This window comes from Capra hircus, chromosome 26, assembly GCF_001704415.2.
Source record: "Capra hircus breed San Clemente chromosome 26, ASM170441v1, whole genome shotgun sequence".
Classification (NCBI taxonomy): domain Eukaryota; kingdom Metazoa; phylum Chordata; class Mammalia; order Artiodactyla; family Bovidae; genus Capra; species Capra hircus.
Genome location: NC_030833.1, coordinates 40885470 through 40899579, shown reverse-complemented (window position 1 = coordinate 40899579; position 14110 = coordinate 40885470). Strand labels below are relative to the sequence as shown.

General features: G+C 40.8%; 1 protein-coding gene across 1 annotated transcript in view; it reads left to right on the top strand.

The window, feature by feature from the left end:
• The window catches only part of LIPM (lipase family member M), a 34659-nt gene continuing 32641 nt past the window's right edge, over positions 12093–14110 (top strand). The window contains exon 1 of the mRNA XM_013975081.2: positions 12093–12150. Within this exon, the coding sequence (XP_013830535.1) occupies positions 12134–12150 (17 nt within the window). The 5' untranslated portion in view covers positions 12093–12133. The remainder of the gene's footprint in view (positions 12151–14110) is intronic.

The following is a 14110-nucleotide window of genomic DNA, read 5'->3' as shown; positions in this document are numbered from 1 at the left end:
CTAAAGCAACTAGAAAAGGAAGAATTGGAGAACCCCAGAGTTAGTAGAAGGAAAGAAATCTTAAAAATTAGGGCAGAAATAAATGCAAAAGAAACAAAAGAGACCATAGCAAAAATCAACAAAGCCAAAAGCTGGTTCTTTGAAAGGATAAATAAAATTGACAAACCATTAGCCAGACTCATCAAGAAGCAAAGAGAGAAAAATCAAATCAATAAAATTAGAAATGAAAATGGAGAGATCACAACAGACAACACAGAAATACAAAGGATCATAAGAGACTACTATCAGCAGTTGTATGCCAATAAAATGGACAACGTGGAAGAAATGGACAAATTCTTAGAAAAGTACAATTTTCCAAAACTGAACCAGGAAGAAATAGAAAATCTTAACAGACCCATCACAAGCACGGAAACTGAAACTGTAACCAGAAATCTTCCAGCAAACAAAAGCCCAGGTCCAGACGGCTTCACAGCTGAATTCTACCATCACCCTAATACCAAAACCTGACAAAGATGTCACAAAAAAAGAAAACTACAGGCCAATATCACTGATGAACATAGATGCAAAAATCTTCAACAAAATTCTAGCAATCAGAATCCAACAACACATTAAAAAGATCATACACCATGACCAAGTGGGCTTTATCCCAGGGATGCAAGGATTCTTCAATATCCGCAAATCAATCAATGTAATTCACCACATTAACAAATTGAAAAATAAAAACCATATGATTATCGCAATAGATGCAGAGAAGGCCTTTGACAAAATTCAACATCCATTTATGATAAAAACTCTCCAGAAAGCAGGAATAGAAGGAACATACCTCAACATAATAAAAGCTATATATGACAAACCCACAGCAAACATTATCCTCAATGGTGAAAAATTGAAAGCATTTCCCCTAAAGTCAGGAACAAGACAAGGGTGTCCACTTTCACCGCTACTATTCAACATAGTTCTGGAAGTTTTGGCCACAGCAATCAGAGCAGAAAAAGAAATAAAAGGAATCTAAATTGGAAAAGAAGAAGTAAAACTCTCATTGTTTGCAGATGACATGATCCTCTACAGGGAAAACCCTAAAGACTCCACCAGGAAATTACTAGAGCTCATCAATGAATATAGTAAAGTTGCAGGATATAAAATCAACACACAGAAATCCCTTGCATTCCTATACACGAATAATGAGAAAGTAGAAAAAGAAATTAAGGAAACAATTCCATTCACCATTGCAACGAAAAGAATAAAATACTTAGGAATATATCTACCTAAAGAAACTAAAGACCTATATATAGAAAACTATAAAACACTGATGAAACAAATCAAAGAGGACACTAATAGATGGAGAAATATACCATGTTCATGGATCGGAAGAATCAATATAGTGAAAATGAGTATACTACCCAAAGCAATTTACAAATTCAATGCAATCCCTATCAAGCTACCAGCCACATTTTTCACAGAACTAGAACAAATAATTTCAAGATTTGTATGGAAATACAAAAAACCTCGAATAGCCAAAGCAATCTTGAGAAAGAAGAATGGAACTGGAGGAATCAACTTGCCGGGCTTCAGGCTCTACTACAAAGCCACAGTCATCAAGACAGTATGGTACTGGCACAAAGACAGACATATAGATCAATGGAACCAAATAGAAAACCCAGAGATAAATCCACACACATATGGACACCTTATCTTTGACAAAGGAGGCAAGAATATACAATGGAGTAAAGACAATCTCTTTAACAAGTGGTGCTGGGAAAACTGGTCAACCACTTGTAAAAGAATGAAACTAGATCACTTTCTAACACCGCACACAAAAATAAGCTCAAAATAGATTAAAGATCTAAATGTAAGATCAGAAACTATAAAACTCCTAGAGGAGAACATAGGCAAAACACTCTCAGACATAAATCACAGCAGGATCCTCTATGATCCACCTCCCAGAATTCTGGAAATAAAAGCAAAAATAAACAAATTGGATCTAATTAAAATTAAAAGCTTCTGCACAACAAAGGAAAATATAAGCAAGGTGAAAAGACAGCCTTCTGAATGGGAGAAAATAATAGCAAATGAAGCAACTGACAAACAACTAATCTCAAAAATATACAAGCAACTTATGAAGCTCAATTCCAGAAAAATAAATGACCCAATCAAAAAATGGGCCAAAGAACTAAATAGACATTTCTCCAAAGAAGACATATGGATGGCTAACAAACACATGAAAAGATGCTCAACATCACTCATTATTAGAGAAATGCAAATCAAAACCACAATGAGGTACCACTTCACACCAGTCAGAATGGCTGCGATCCAAAAATCTGCAAGCAATAAATGCTGGAGAGGGTGTGGAGAAAAGGGAACCCTCCTACACTGTTGGTGGGAATGCAAACTAGTACAGCCACTATGGAGAACAGTGTGGAGATTCCTTAAAAAATTGCAAATAGAACTACCTTATGACTCAGCAATCCCACTGCTGGGCATACACACCGAGGAAACCAGAATTGAAAGAGACACATGTACCCCAATGTTCATCGCAGCACTGTTTATAATAGCCAGGACATGGAAACAGCCTAGATGTCCATCAGCAGATGAATGGATAAGAAAGCTGTGGTACATATACACAATGGAGTATTACTCAGCCGTAAAAAAGAATTCATTTGAATCAGTTCTGATGAGATGGATGAAACTGGAGCCGATTATACAGAGTGAAGTAAGCCAGAAAGAAAAACACCAATACAGTATACTAACACATATATATGGAATTTAGGAAGATGGCAATGACGACCCTGTATGTAAGACAGGAAAAAAGACACAGATGTGTATAACGGACTTTTAGACTCAGAGGGAGAGGGAGAGGGTGGGATGATTTGGGAGAATGGCATTGAAACATGTATATTATCATGTAAGAATTGAATCGCCAGTCTATGTCTGACGCAGGGTGCAGCATGCTTGGGGGTGGTGCATGGGGATGACCCAGAGAGATGTTGTGGGGAGGGAGGCGGGAGAGGGGTTCATGTTTGGGAACGCATGTAAGAATTAAAGATTTTAAAATTTAAAAAATAAAAAACTTAAAAAAAAAAGAACAAATAGATAAGACTGAGAACAGATGTCTAACTCTTAGTAAGCATATGACTCAACTGAAAGGAGTGGAAGGATGTGACTGTAATAGATTAGCCTACTAGTTATGAATATTTAAGAGGCAACGGGCATCAGTTAATATGTTTACATGGAGAAAAAACGGCATTGGTTAATACAGGAATCTGGTTAAGCGAGGGTCAGTTAAGAGAGCTTCAATAGGATTTGTCCTATTCAGCTACTGCTACAACAATCCTGTGCAATAAACAACCCAGTAGCTTACAACAGCAAACATTTATTTTTTTATGCTCACAAGTCCACAGTTTGGCTGGTGTGGCTCCATTTTACACAGCTTGGCTCAAAGCTGTAAGTTGGGTCCCAGTCTGCTCCATACCTTCTCTTCATTCTGGAACTAGCAGCCCTCAGGATTATGTTCTTCATGTGACAGATCCCAAGAACACGAGAGGGTAAACGAGATCACGCTAGAATATTTGAACCTCTGCTGGTTCACATGCCTTCAGCTAATTCAGATCACAGGACCAAGCCTTACCTCAATGATACAGAATAGTCTGCTTCACCTACAGGAAGAAACTTCAAACCACATGCAAAAAAGTGTGGATATAAAATGCTATTATACGAGAATGAAGAATCGGGGAAGATACTCCATTCTAGCATACATAGGCACAAAATCTGAAAGATAAAAATAGCGAATAAAAAGTAAGTTTCCCTCTTTCTCCCAACTCCTTATCGTACACTCTTTCCTTCAAAGACACCTAACTCTTACCAATATTTTTGTGTGTCTTTCTACAGACTATGCTATGCTTATTCAAATGAATCCACAGATACCCAGTTTTTTCTCCTTTTGGTACCATATTGTACAGTCTTTACCATGTCTTGCTTTGATCACTTACTATCTCTTGGAAATCATTCTCTATCAGTTCACATGGAACATTATTAAAGGTTACATGGAAATTCATCATTAATAGAGATTATGATGAATTAGGATTTTTTGTAATTCCACAGTATTGTAGAAAATATTATACAAATATCAGTTTATAGTTTATACAAATATCATTTGTACCTACAAGATAAATTATCTTTGAACCAGAATTATTGGTTCAAAGAGAATATAGAATTATAATTTGAGTTAATTCCTTGTCTCTGGTGGCTCAGCAGTACAGAATCCACCTCCCAATGCAGAAGCTGCAGGTTCGATCCCTGGGTCAGGAAAATCCCCTGCAGAAATAAATGGCAACCAACTCCAGTACTCTTGCCTGGGAAATCCCATTGACAGAGGAACCTGGCAGGCTACTGTTCATGGGATCACAAAGAGTCAGACACAACTTAGCGACTAAACAACAACAACTCAACCAAAGCTGAATTTTATGCTGGCACCATCATTAACATGTATAGGGACCTAAGGGGAAATGTCAGTTCTCTAAAAGCTTCCACTGACTTAACTACACAATTCTCTGCCCATGATTGCAAAACATTGATGTGATTCTCATTACATTTTAGAGTTCTGTGGGATTTAAGTGCTTTGGGGTAGAATGCAAACAGATTGTTGGTATTCTTGATAGGTTAAGAAATACTTTTCCTAACCAATGTCAACATATAACAGGACTTTGCTGCTGCTGCTGCTGAATCGCTTCAGTCATGTCTGACCCTGAGCAACTCCATAGACAGTAGCCCATCAGGCCCCTCTGTCCCTGGGATTCTCCAGGCAAGAACACTGGCTGCTGCTGCTGCTAAGTCGCTTCAGTCGTGTCCGACTCTGTGCGACTCCATGGACAGCAGCCCGCCAGGCTCCTCTGTCCACAGGATTCTTTAGGCAAAAATATTGGAGTGTCTTGCCACTTTAGTCCCATCAAAATTTCAGTCATTTCTAAAATAAAACAAACAAAAATCTCATCAGTATCATCACACCTCCCACAGAGCCAACCCAAATACAAATAATAATGATGAAAATAATATGGTTCAGTTCAGTTCATTGGCTCAGTCAGGTCCGACTGTTTGCAGCAGCATGCAAGGCCTCCCTGTGCATCACCAACTGCCAGAGTGCACCCAAACCCATGTCCATTGAGTCAGTGACGCCATCCAACCATCTCATCCTCTGTTGTCCCCTTCTGCTTCTGCCCTCAATCTTTCCCAGCATCATGGTCTTTTCAAATGAGTCAGCTCTTTGTATCAACTGGCCAAAGTATTGGAGTTTCAGCTTCAACATCAGTCCCTCCAATGAACACCAAAGACTGATCTCCTTCAGAATGGACTGGTTGGATCTCCTTGCAGTCCAAGGGACTCTCAAGAGTCTTCTTCCACACCACAGTTCAAAAGCATCAATTCTTCCGAGCTCAACTTTCTTTATTGTCCAACTCTCACATCCATACATGACCACTGGAAAAACCATAGCCTTGACTAGATGGACCTTTGTTGACAAAGTAATGTCTCTGCTTTTTAATATGCTGTCTAGGTTGGTCGTAACTTTAGAATTTTCCCCACTTTATTGTGATCCACACAGTCAAAAGCTTTGGCATAGTCAATAAAGCAGAAATAGATGTTTTTCTGGAACTCTCTTGCTTTTTCCATGATCCAACAAATGTTGGCAATTGATCTCTGGTTCCTCTGCCTTTTCTAAATCCAGCTTGAACATCTGGAAGTTCACAGTTCAAGTATTGCTGAAGCCTGGCTTGGAGAATTTTGAGCATTACTTTACTAGCGTGTGAGATGAGTGCAATTGTAAGCATTATATACAGTATGGGGTTTTCCAGGTGGCGCTAGTGGTAAAGAATCCACTTGCCAGTGCAGGAGGTGCCGGGGACACAGGTTTGATCCCTGGGTCAGGAAGATCCCCTGGAGGAGGGCATGGCAACCCACTCCAGTATTTTTGCCTGGAGAATCCCATGGACAGAGAAGCCTGGCGGGCTACAGTCCATGGAGTTGCAAAGAGTCAAACATGACTGAAGCTACGTAGCACGCACAGCATGCACATGTAAAGTATATAAAAAAGCACCAAGGAATTTTCTGTGTGCCAACTCTTCTCCTAACCAAATGAGTTCTCAGCTGAACTGAGAAAGTTAATTTATTTAGAATCCTATGTGCCCTCCATAAGCTTCATCAAAGTTAGCACCTAACAAAAACAACAAAAAAGTACCTTCCATGCCCTACCATTTTCTCCTCCTCCAAGGAAGGATTTCTGGAAACTCTGTTATAGGAGATGACCACCTGGTCCCAGGTGGCCAAAGCATGCTGCCAATAGAATGGGATGCAGAAACTCTGCACATTGAAAACAAAAGCTAAAAAAATTAGCACTGGGATAGAGAAAAGGGAAAATTACTAATCACATACTCCAAAACACTTCAGTTCAGTTCAGTCACTCAGTCGTGTCCGACTCTTAGTGACCCCATGAATCGCAGCACACCAGGCCTCCCTGTCCATCACCAACTCCTGGAGTTCACTCAGACTCACGTCCTTCGAGTCTGTGATGCCATGCAGCCATCTCATCCTCTGTCGTCCCTTTCTCCTCCTGCCGCCAATCCCTCCCAGTATCAGTCTTTTCCAATGAGTCAACTCTTCGCATGAGGTGGCCAAAGTACTGGAGTTTCAGCTTTAGCATCAGCTCTTCCAAAGTAATCCCAGGGCTGATCTCCTTCAGAATGGACTGGTTGGATCTCCTTGCAGTCCGAGGGACTCTCAAGAGTCTTCTCCAACACCACAGTTCAAAACCATCAATTCTTTGGTGCTCTGCCTTCTTCACAGTCCAACTCTCACATCCATACATGACCACAGGAAAAACCATAGCCATGACTAGACAGACATTAGTCGGCAAAGTAATATCTCTGCTTTTGAATATATCATCTAGGTAGGTCATAAGTTTTCTTCCAAGGAGTAGGCGTCTTTTAATTTCATGGCTGCAATCACCATCTGCAGTGATTTTAGAGTGACACTGTTCCCACTGTTTCCACATCTATTTGCCATGGAGTGATGGGACCAGATGTCATGATATTCGTTTTCTGAATGTTGAGCTTTAAGCCAACTTTTTCACTCTCCACTTTCACTTTCATCAAGAAGCTTTTTAGTTCCTCTTCACTTTCTGCCATAAGGGTGGTGTCATCTGCATATCTGAGGTGATTGATATTTCTCCCGGCAATCTTGATTCCAGCTTGTGTTTCTTCCAGTCCAGCATTTCTCATGATGTACTCTGCATAGAAGTTAAATAAGCAGGGTGACAATATACAGCCTTGACGAACTCCTTTTCCTATTTGGAACCAGTCTGTTGTTCCATGTCCAGTTCTAACTGTTGCTTCCTGACCTGCATACAGATTTCTCAAGAGGCAGGTCAGGTGGTGTGGTATTCCTTTCAGAATTTTCCACAGTTTCTTGTGATCACCATAGTCAAAGGCTTTGGCATAGTCAATAAAGCAGAAAGAGATGTTTTTCTGGAACTCTCTTGCTTTTTCCATGATCCAGCAGATGTTGGCAATTTGATCTCTGGTTCCTCTGCCTTTTCTAAAACCAGCTTGAACATCTGGAAGTTCACGGTTCATGTATTGCTGAAGCCTGGCTTGGAGAATTTTGAGCATTACTTTACTAGCATGTGAGATGAATGCAATTGTGCGGTAGTTTGAGCATTATTTGGCATTGCCTTTCTTTGGGATTGGAATGATAACAGACCTTTTCCAGTCCTGTGGCCACTGCTGAGTTTTCTAAATTTGCTGGCATATTGAGTGCAGCACTCTCACAGTATCATCTTTCAGGATTTGAAACAGCTCAACTGGAATTCCATCACCTCTACTAGCTTTGTTCGTAGTGATGCTTTCTAAGCCCACTTGACTTCACATTCCAGGATGTCTGGAAGAGGGTGTTTGCTATGACCTGTGCATTTTCTTGGCAAAACTCTATTAGTCTTTGTCCTGCTTAATTCCACATTCCAAGGCCAAATTTGCCTGTTACTCCAGGTGTTTCTTGACTTCCTACTTTTGCATTCCAGTCCCCTATAATGAAACGGATATCTTTTTTGGGTGTTAGTTCTAAAAGATCTTGTAGGTCTTCATAAAACCGTTCAACTTCAGCTTCTTCAGTGTTACTGGTTGGGGCATAGACTTGGATAACTGTGATATTGAATGGTTTGCCTTGGAGATGAACAGAGATCATTCTGTCGTTTTTGAGATTGCATCCAAGTACTGCATTTCAGACTCTTCTGTTGACCATGATGGCTACTCCATTTCTTCTGAGGGATTCCTGCCCATGGTAGTAGATATAATGGTCATCTGAGTTAAATTCACCCATTCCAGTCCATTTTAGTTTGCTGATTCCTAGAATGTCGACATTCACTCTTGCCATCTCTTGTTTGACCACTTCCCATTTGCCTTGATTCGTGGACCTGACATTCCAGGTTCTTATGCAATATTGCTCTTTACCTCATCGGATCTTGCTTCTATCACCAGTCCCATCCACAACTGGGTATTGTTTTTGCTTTGGCTCCATCCCTTCATTCTTTCTGGAGTTACTTCTCCACTGATCTCCAGTAGCATATTGGGCACCTACTGACCTGAGGAGTTCCTCTTTCAGTATCCTATCATTTTGCCTTTTCCTACTGTTCATGGGGTTCTCAAGGCAAGAATACTGAAGTGGTTTGCCATTCCTTTCTCCAGTGGACCACATTCTGTCAGACCTTTCCACCATTACCCGCCCATCCTGGGTTTCCCCGCGGGCATGGCTTGGTTTCATTGAGTTAGACAAGGTTGTGGTCTTAGTGTGATTAAATTGACTAGTTTTCTATGAGTATGGTTTCAGTGTGTCTCCCCTCTGATGCCCTCTTGCAACACCTACCATCTTACTTTGGCTTCTCTTACCTTGGGCATGGGGTATCTCTTCACAGCTGCTCCAGCAAAGCAGAGCCACTGCTCCTTACCTTGGATGAGGGGTATCTCCTTACCGCCGCCCTTCCTGACCTTCAACGTAGGATAGCTCCTCTAGGCCCTCCAGCACCCGCAGAGTTGCTCCTCCCAGCCACCGTCCCTGGCCTTGGGCAGCAGGTGGCTCCTCAGGGCCACTGCCCCTGGCCTTGGGCGTGAGGTGGCTTCTCCTGGCGCCCCTGGCCCCGGATGTAGGGTAGCTCCTCTCGGTCGCCACCCCTGGCCTCAGACACAGAGTAGCTCCTCTCGGCTGCCACCATTGACCTCGGATGCAGTGTAGCTACTCTCAGCTGCCGCCCCTGACCTTGGAGCTGGGTGTCTCCTCCCGGCTGCTACTGACCTCAGACGTAGGGTAGCTCCTCTCTGCCGCACTTAGTGCGCCGGGTCGCAGCCACCCACGCTTAGACTTATCACAAGGCTATGTGGAAACTGCTTATGTTTACATGTTAACAACAGTTAAATAATGAAATAATGAGACAATACTATTCATACCATAAAACTGATACATGTATATGATGGGAAATGCAAATGTTATAAAAATTGTTCACTACTAAATAATTCTTTAAATAGATTTTTGGGGTGGGGGGATTGGTGCAATGCATATCCATATTTCCAATTATTTAAGGTTTGAAAGGCAAATACAGAAAATTACAAGTTTTAAAAACCTATTCTTTTATTGAAAAGGCTTAGTTTTCTAAAAATAATCAAAGATTTGAGCAAGTCAGTGTGAAATACAAGAAATATTGAAAAGACATAGAATCTATGATTCATGGGCACATTACATAAAAGGTAAAGAAAATGCTTTTATAAACTTTATTAACTGAAGATTCATAATTTAAGATATCTTATGATTTTAACAGAGAAAATTAAACTCTAGTTTTATATCAGCACATTATTAGCAAGTTTGGCAAGGGACTCAGGAAATCTTTCTCATACCGAGGATGGTGTCAAGAAAAAAACCCAAGTGATGGCAATGATGAAGCCTCCCTCCTCAAATGCTTCCTAAGGAAAGGTCTGGTGAAGTCTCTGAAGAAAAATGTCTTCATCATGAAGAGTCCTTTGATCTTCCTCATTCTCCATTTATTCCCTTCTCACCTGTTCCTCTCTACCTTCAAACTGAAAGGATCATCTTCTGTCTGAATGCTGAAGCTTTGTATTGCTGCTTTTCCTATGGATCTGACCTTTTCCTCCGTATGTTGCCCTGATCTATAGTCATTTACTAGAATAAGATCACCAGCATTCAAGGACTTTTCTTTCCCCTTCAGCAAGACTTGCAAGGTGATATGCACTAATCCAACACTCAATGCATGTTACCCCATAGATCTTCCACTGGCAATTTGCCAATGCCCAGAATGAAAAAGGATGTCTTTTTCTGTCTTGCTGGCTTATCCTCTAGCAGTTACAGAACAAACAGTCGAAAGGAAAGGAAAGGAAATTTTGTCTGTTCCGGGGAGGCCTCATGCAAAGCTAAGTGAGAGGCAGAACCATCCCTGGATCCCCTGATTCTTCCCTAATTTTAATGAGGGTGGTGTTCTACTACGGCAATATTCCCTAAACTGTAGTCATTCACATTCCTCAGTCACAATGTTTGCCCCATCTGTATGCCACCTTTAGTACTACTTATTTAAAAGCCTCAAAATCAATTTGCCTATGTAATTAAATTACTGTTAAAACTAAACTTCCTACAATTACTGTAAATGAGAGGGAAAAATATTATTTGCTAGAATTTGAGGAGAACCAGAAACATAATAGGGCTTCCCTGGTGGGTCAGCAGCAAAGAAGACGCCTGCAATGCAGGAGATGGCAGGAGATTTGGGTTCAATCCCTGGGTCAGGAAGATGCCCTGGAGGAGAGCATGACAACCCACTCCAGTATTGCTGGGAAAATCCTGTGGACAGAGGAGCTTGGTGGGCTACAGTCCATGGGATCACATACAGTCAGAGTGCACATGCATAAACAGCAACAACGAAAAGGAGATGATTGAGAATAAAATTGATTACTATTCAGGACACTTGAGTTTCAGAACTGCCTTGTTTTTGTTCAACATGGGCTCTTCATTTGCAAGAGAAGTTAACAAGTGTTAGAAAAAGAGACAGAAACCAAAGTTAGACTTTCTTCTTGATGCACTCAAAAGAGTGAAAGAAATTATATAGAGAGACTATGGTAGGATGAATAATGTGAATAATTCTGCCCCCCTCCAGCTGAAAGAGGTCCATGTCCTAATCCCAGAAACCTGTGAATATATGACCTTACATGGCAAGAGAAAATTTAGAGATGTGCTTAAGTTAGGATACTTGAGGTGGAGAGTTTATTCTAGGCTATCTGCCCAATGTAATCACAAGGGTCCTTATAAGAGGGAGGCAAGAAGATCAAAGTCAAAAAAAGGATCTATGACAATGGAACAACCAGAATTGATATGATACACCAGGAGCCAAGGAATGCAGAAAGCCTCTAGAAGCAGGAAAAGGCATGGAAGTCTCCAGAAAGAATACAACCCAGATCAACCCCTCCAACTTTCTAACCTTCAAAACTATAAGAGAATAAGCTTATATCATGAGCTTCCCTGGTGGCTCAGATGGAAAAAATCTTCCTGCAATGCCAGATTCCTGGGTTCAATCCCTGGGTGGGGAAGATCCCCTGGAAGAGGGCATGGCAACTCACTCCAGTATTCTTGCCTCGAGAAACCCTGTGGACGGAGGAGCCTGGCAGGCTACATACAGCCCATGCGGTCTAAAAGAGTCAGACACAACTGAGCAACTAAGCGCAGGACAGGTTTGTGGTAATTTGTTACGGCAGCAATAGGAAACTAACACAGAGACTAATTCTCATACGAAGTGATACAACATTATTTAATACCATGCACAGGTATCAGCCAAAATCTTCCATAGCCCAGTCTTGCACATCTGCACTCAGGAAACACTGCCTAATGAATTCCACGAGGGCATCTGAGAAAAGGGTAGCCACAGATGAAAGCAACTACAGAAGAATTTAGGCCGGAGGCAGTGAAGCTGGTTACCTAAACGATGGCCGATTATAGGGCAAGAAGCTTTGTGTGGTCGGTATCCTGCTTCCTCTTGTACTTCAGCCTCCTTTTATACTGTAGTGTCTGAGCTGAGGAGACAGCCTTCCTGAACCTTCAGCGAATGGACTTTGTACTGAGGTAGGTCACAGCTATAGTTCTTCTTGCTCCTAAATGACACTGCCTTTCTATTAGATTAAAATAGGCTTGGGAGTGTTTTCTCAAGTTTGAAAAAAAAAATAACTGTGTTCTAATATCATTGCAAAAGTAAAATTTGTTAATGACAGAATTTTTTTTAAACATAGAGAAAAGCTAACATTAAATAAATAAATAACCAGTAACCCCCTCCCCAGAGAAAAATTCCTTTTTAATATTTTGATAGATTTTTCTCTGGTCCCCTTTCTCCTCACGTCTGCTTATAACTTAAAAAATATCCAATAAATACTGTGGAGTAGCCTTCATTCTCCCCATTAAAACATAAACACTTTTGCATTAGCTATGATAAAACATTTATAATATTTTTGTAATAACAGAATAGTACTGGTTGGTAAGGATAAAGCAGAATTTCTGTAACTATTTCACTCATGTGGCTATTTTTGCTGTTTCCAACATTTCACCCTGCTCCTTGAAAATATTTTTGTTCACTACTGATGGCTCCTAGAAATAAATTTCTGAATTAAGAATGCTTAAGTTTTTAATACTTATTGCCAGATTTCCCATCAGAGAGTTATAAAAATTTATATTGGGAGAAAATTTCTTTTAAAGACAATGAATTGCACATTTAGGTAAATAAAAGAGGAAAATAAGCAATAACCTTTTGGGAAGAAAGAGAAAAAAAGCTTTTTATTTCATATTTTATATAATAAGTAAGAGAATATGCTTGTCTTTCTTCTCACTTGGCTATCTACTGGAGAAAGACAAGGGCAGAAAAAGATGCTCTGGAACTGGAGTGACTTCTTAAAGGGGAAAAAAATAAGTAAGGAAATTTTTTAAGGGTATTTACGACTGAAGTGACTTAGCAGCAGCAGCAGATGAATTTATAAAAACTTCTGGGCTTCCCAGGTGGCGCTAGAGGTAAAGAACCCACCTGCCAATGCAGGAGGCTCAAGAGATGCAGTTTTGATCACTGGGTTGGGAAGATCCCCCGAAGGAGGGCATGGCAACCCACTCCAGTACTCTTGCCTGAAGAATTCCATGGACAGAGGAGCCTGGCAAGCCACAGTCCACAGGGTCACAAAGAGTCAGACACGACTGAGGCATGACATGCATAAACATGTTCAGAGTCAGTGTTTTCAGGTTCCAGAAAGGTGTTGCAGATGGACAATCCCCAGCAGGGCAAAATGTGGAACGTTTTTTAAAAGTTTTTGCCTGTTTCAGAAAAGGTTTGTGCAAGGTACACACACAGCTAATAATAAATTTGATATTTTAATTGCTACAGACAACCAAATTTATGTAACCTTAAAGTAAATTTCTACTTTGGCTGTCCACACGAGTTATTAGATCGAGAACTTCCAAATTGCCTGCTTGCTAGGTGCTGTCATAGCAAAGCCCATGACACCCAGAGCAGCCTGGCCAGTCCAAGCGGCTTTTGCCAAACCTCATACAGCAAACTCTGCTGGCTAAAGAGCATGGCTTGTTGTTGGGGTTGCCCATTCCAGGTTCTACGTATATATTAAAATATGAGGTAGAGAATTTCCAAGTGATCAACCTTATTTCCAGTCTTCTCCACCTCAAGCTGGGCAAATTGAACATAATCCTAGAAATAAGGTTAAGAACAATAAACAACCACTTAGTAGGTAGCCTCCGAGTGCCAGGCATCACGCTGTGCACCTCACACACATACTTTGCTTAAACTTTACAACAATGATGCAAGAAAGGTGTTATTATTGTTATCAATCTATAGGTAAGAAAAAAGAAAATCAGAAAATTGTCCAGGGGTCCACAGCTGGTGAAAGGCAGAGTTGGGATTTAAACACAGTCTGTTGGATTCCACTACCATTGATTGTCCCTTCCAGGTGGGACCCTCTGCAAGGTGCCCCTGCGACCTGAGGCTTCAGCTGGTGTTTCTAGGCATCATAACTAAATCTACACATTCTCACAC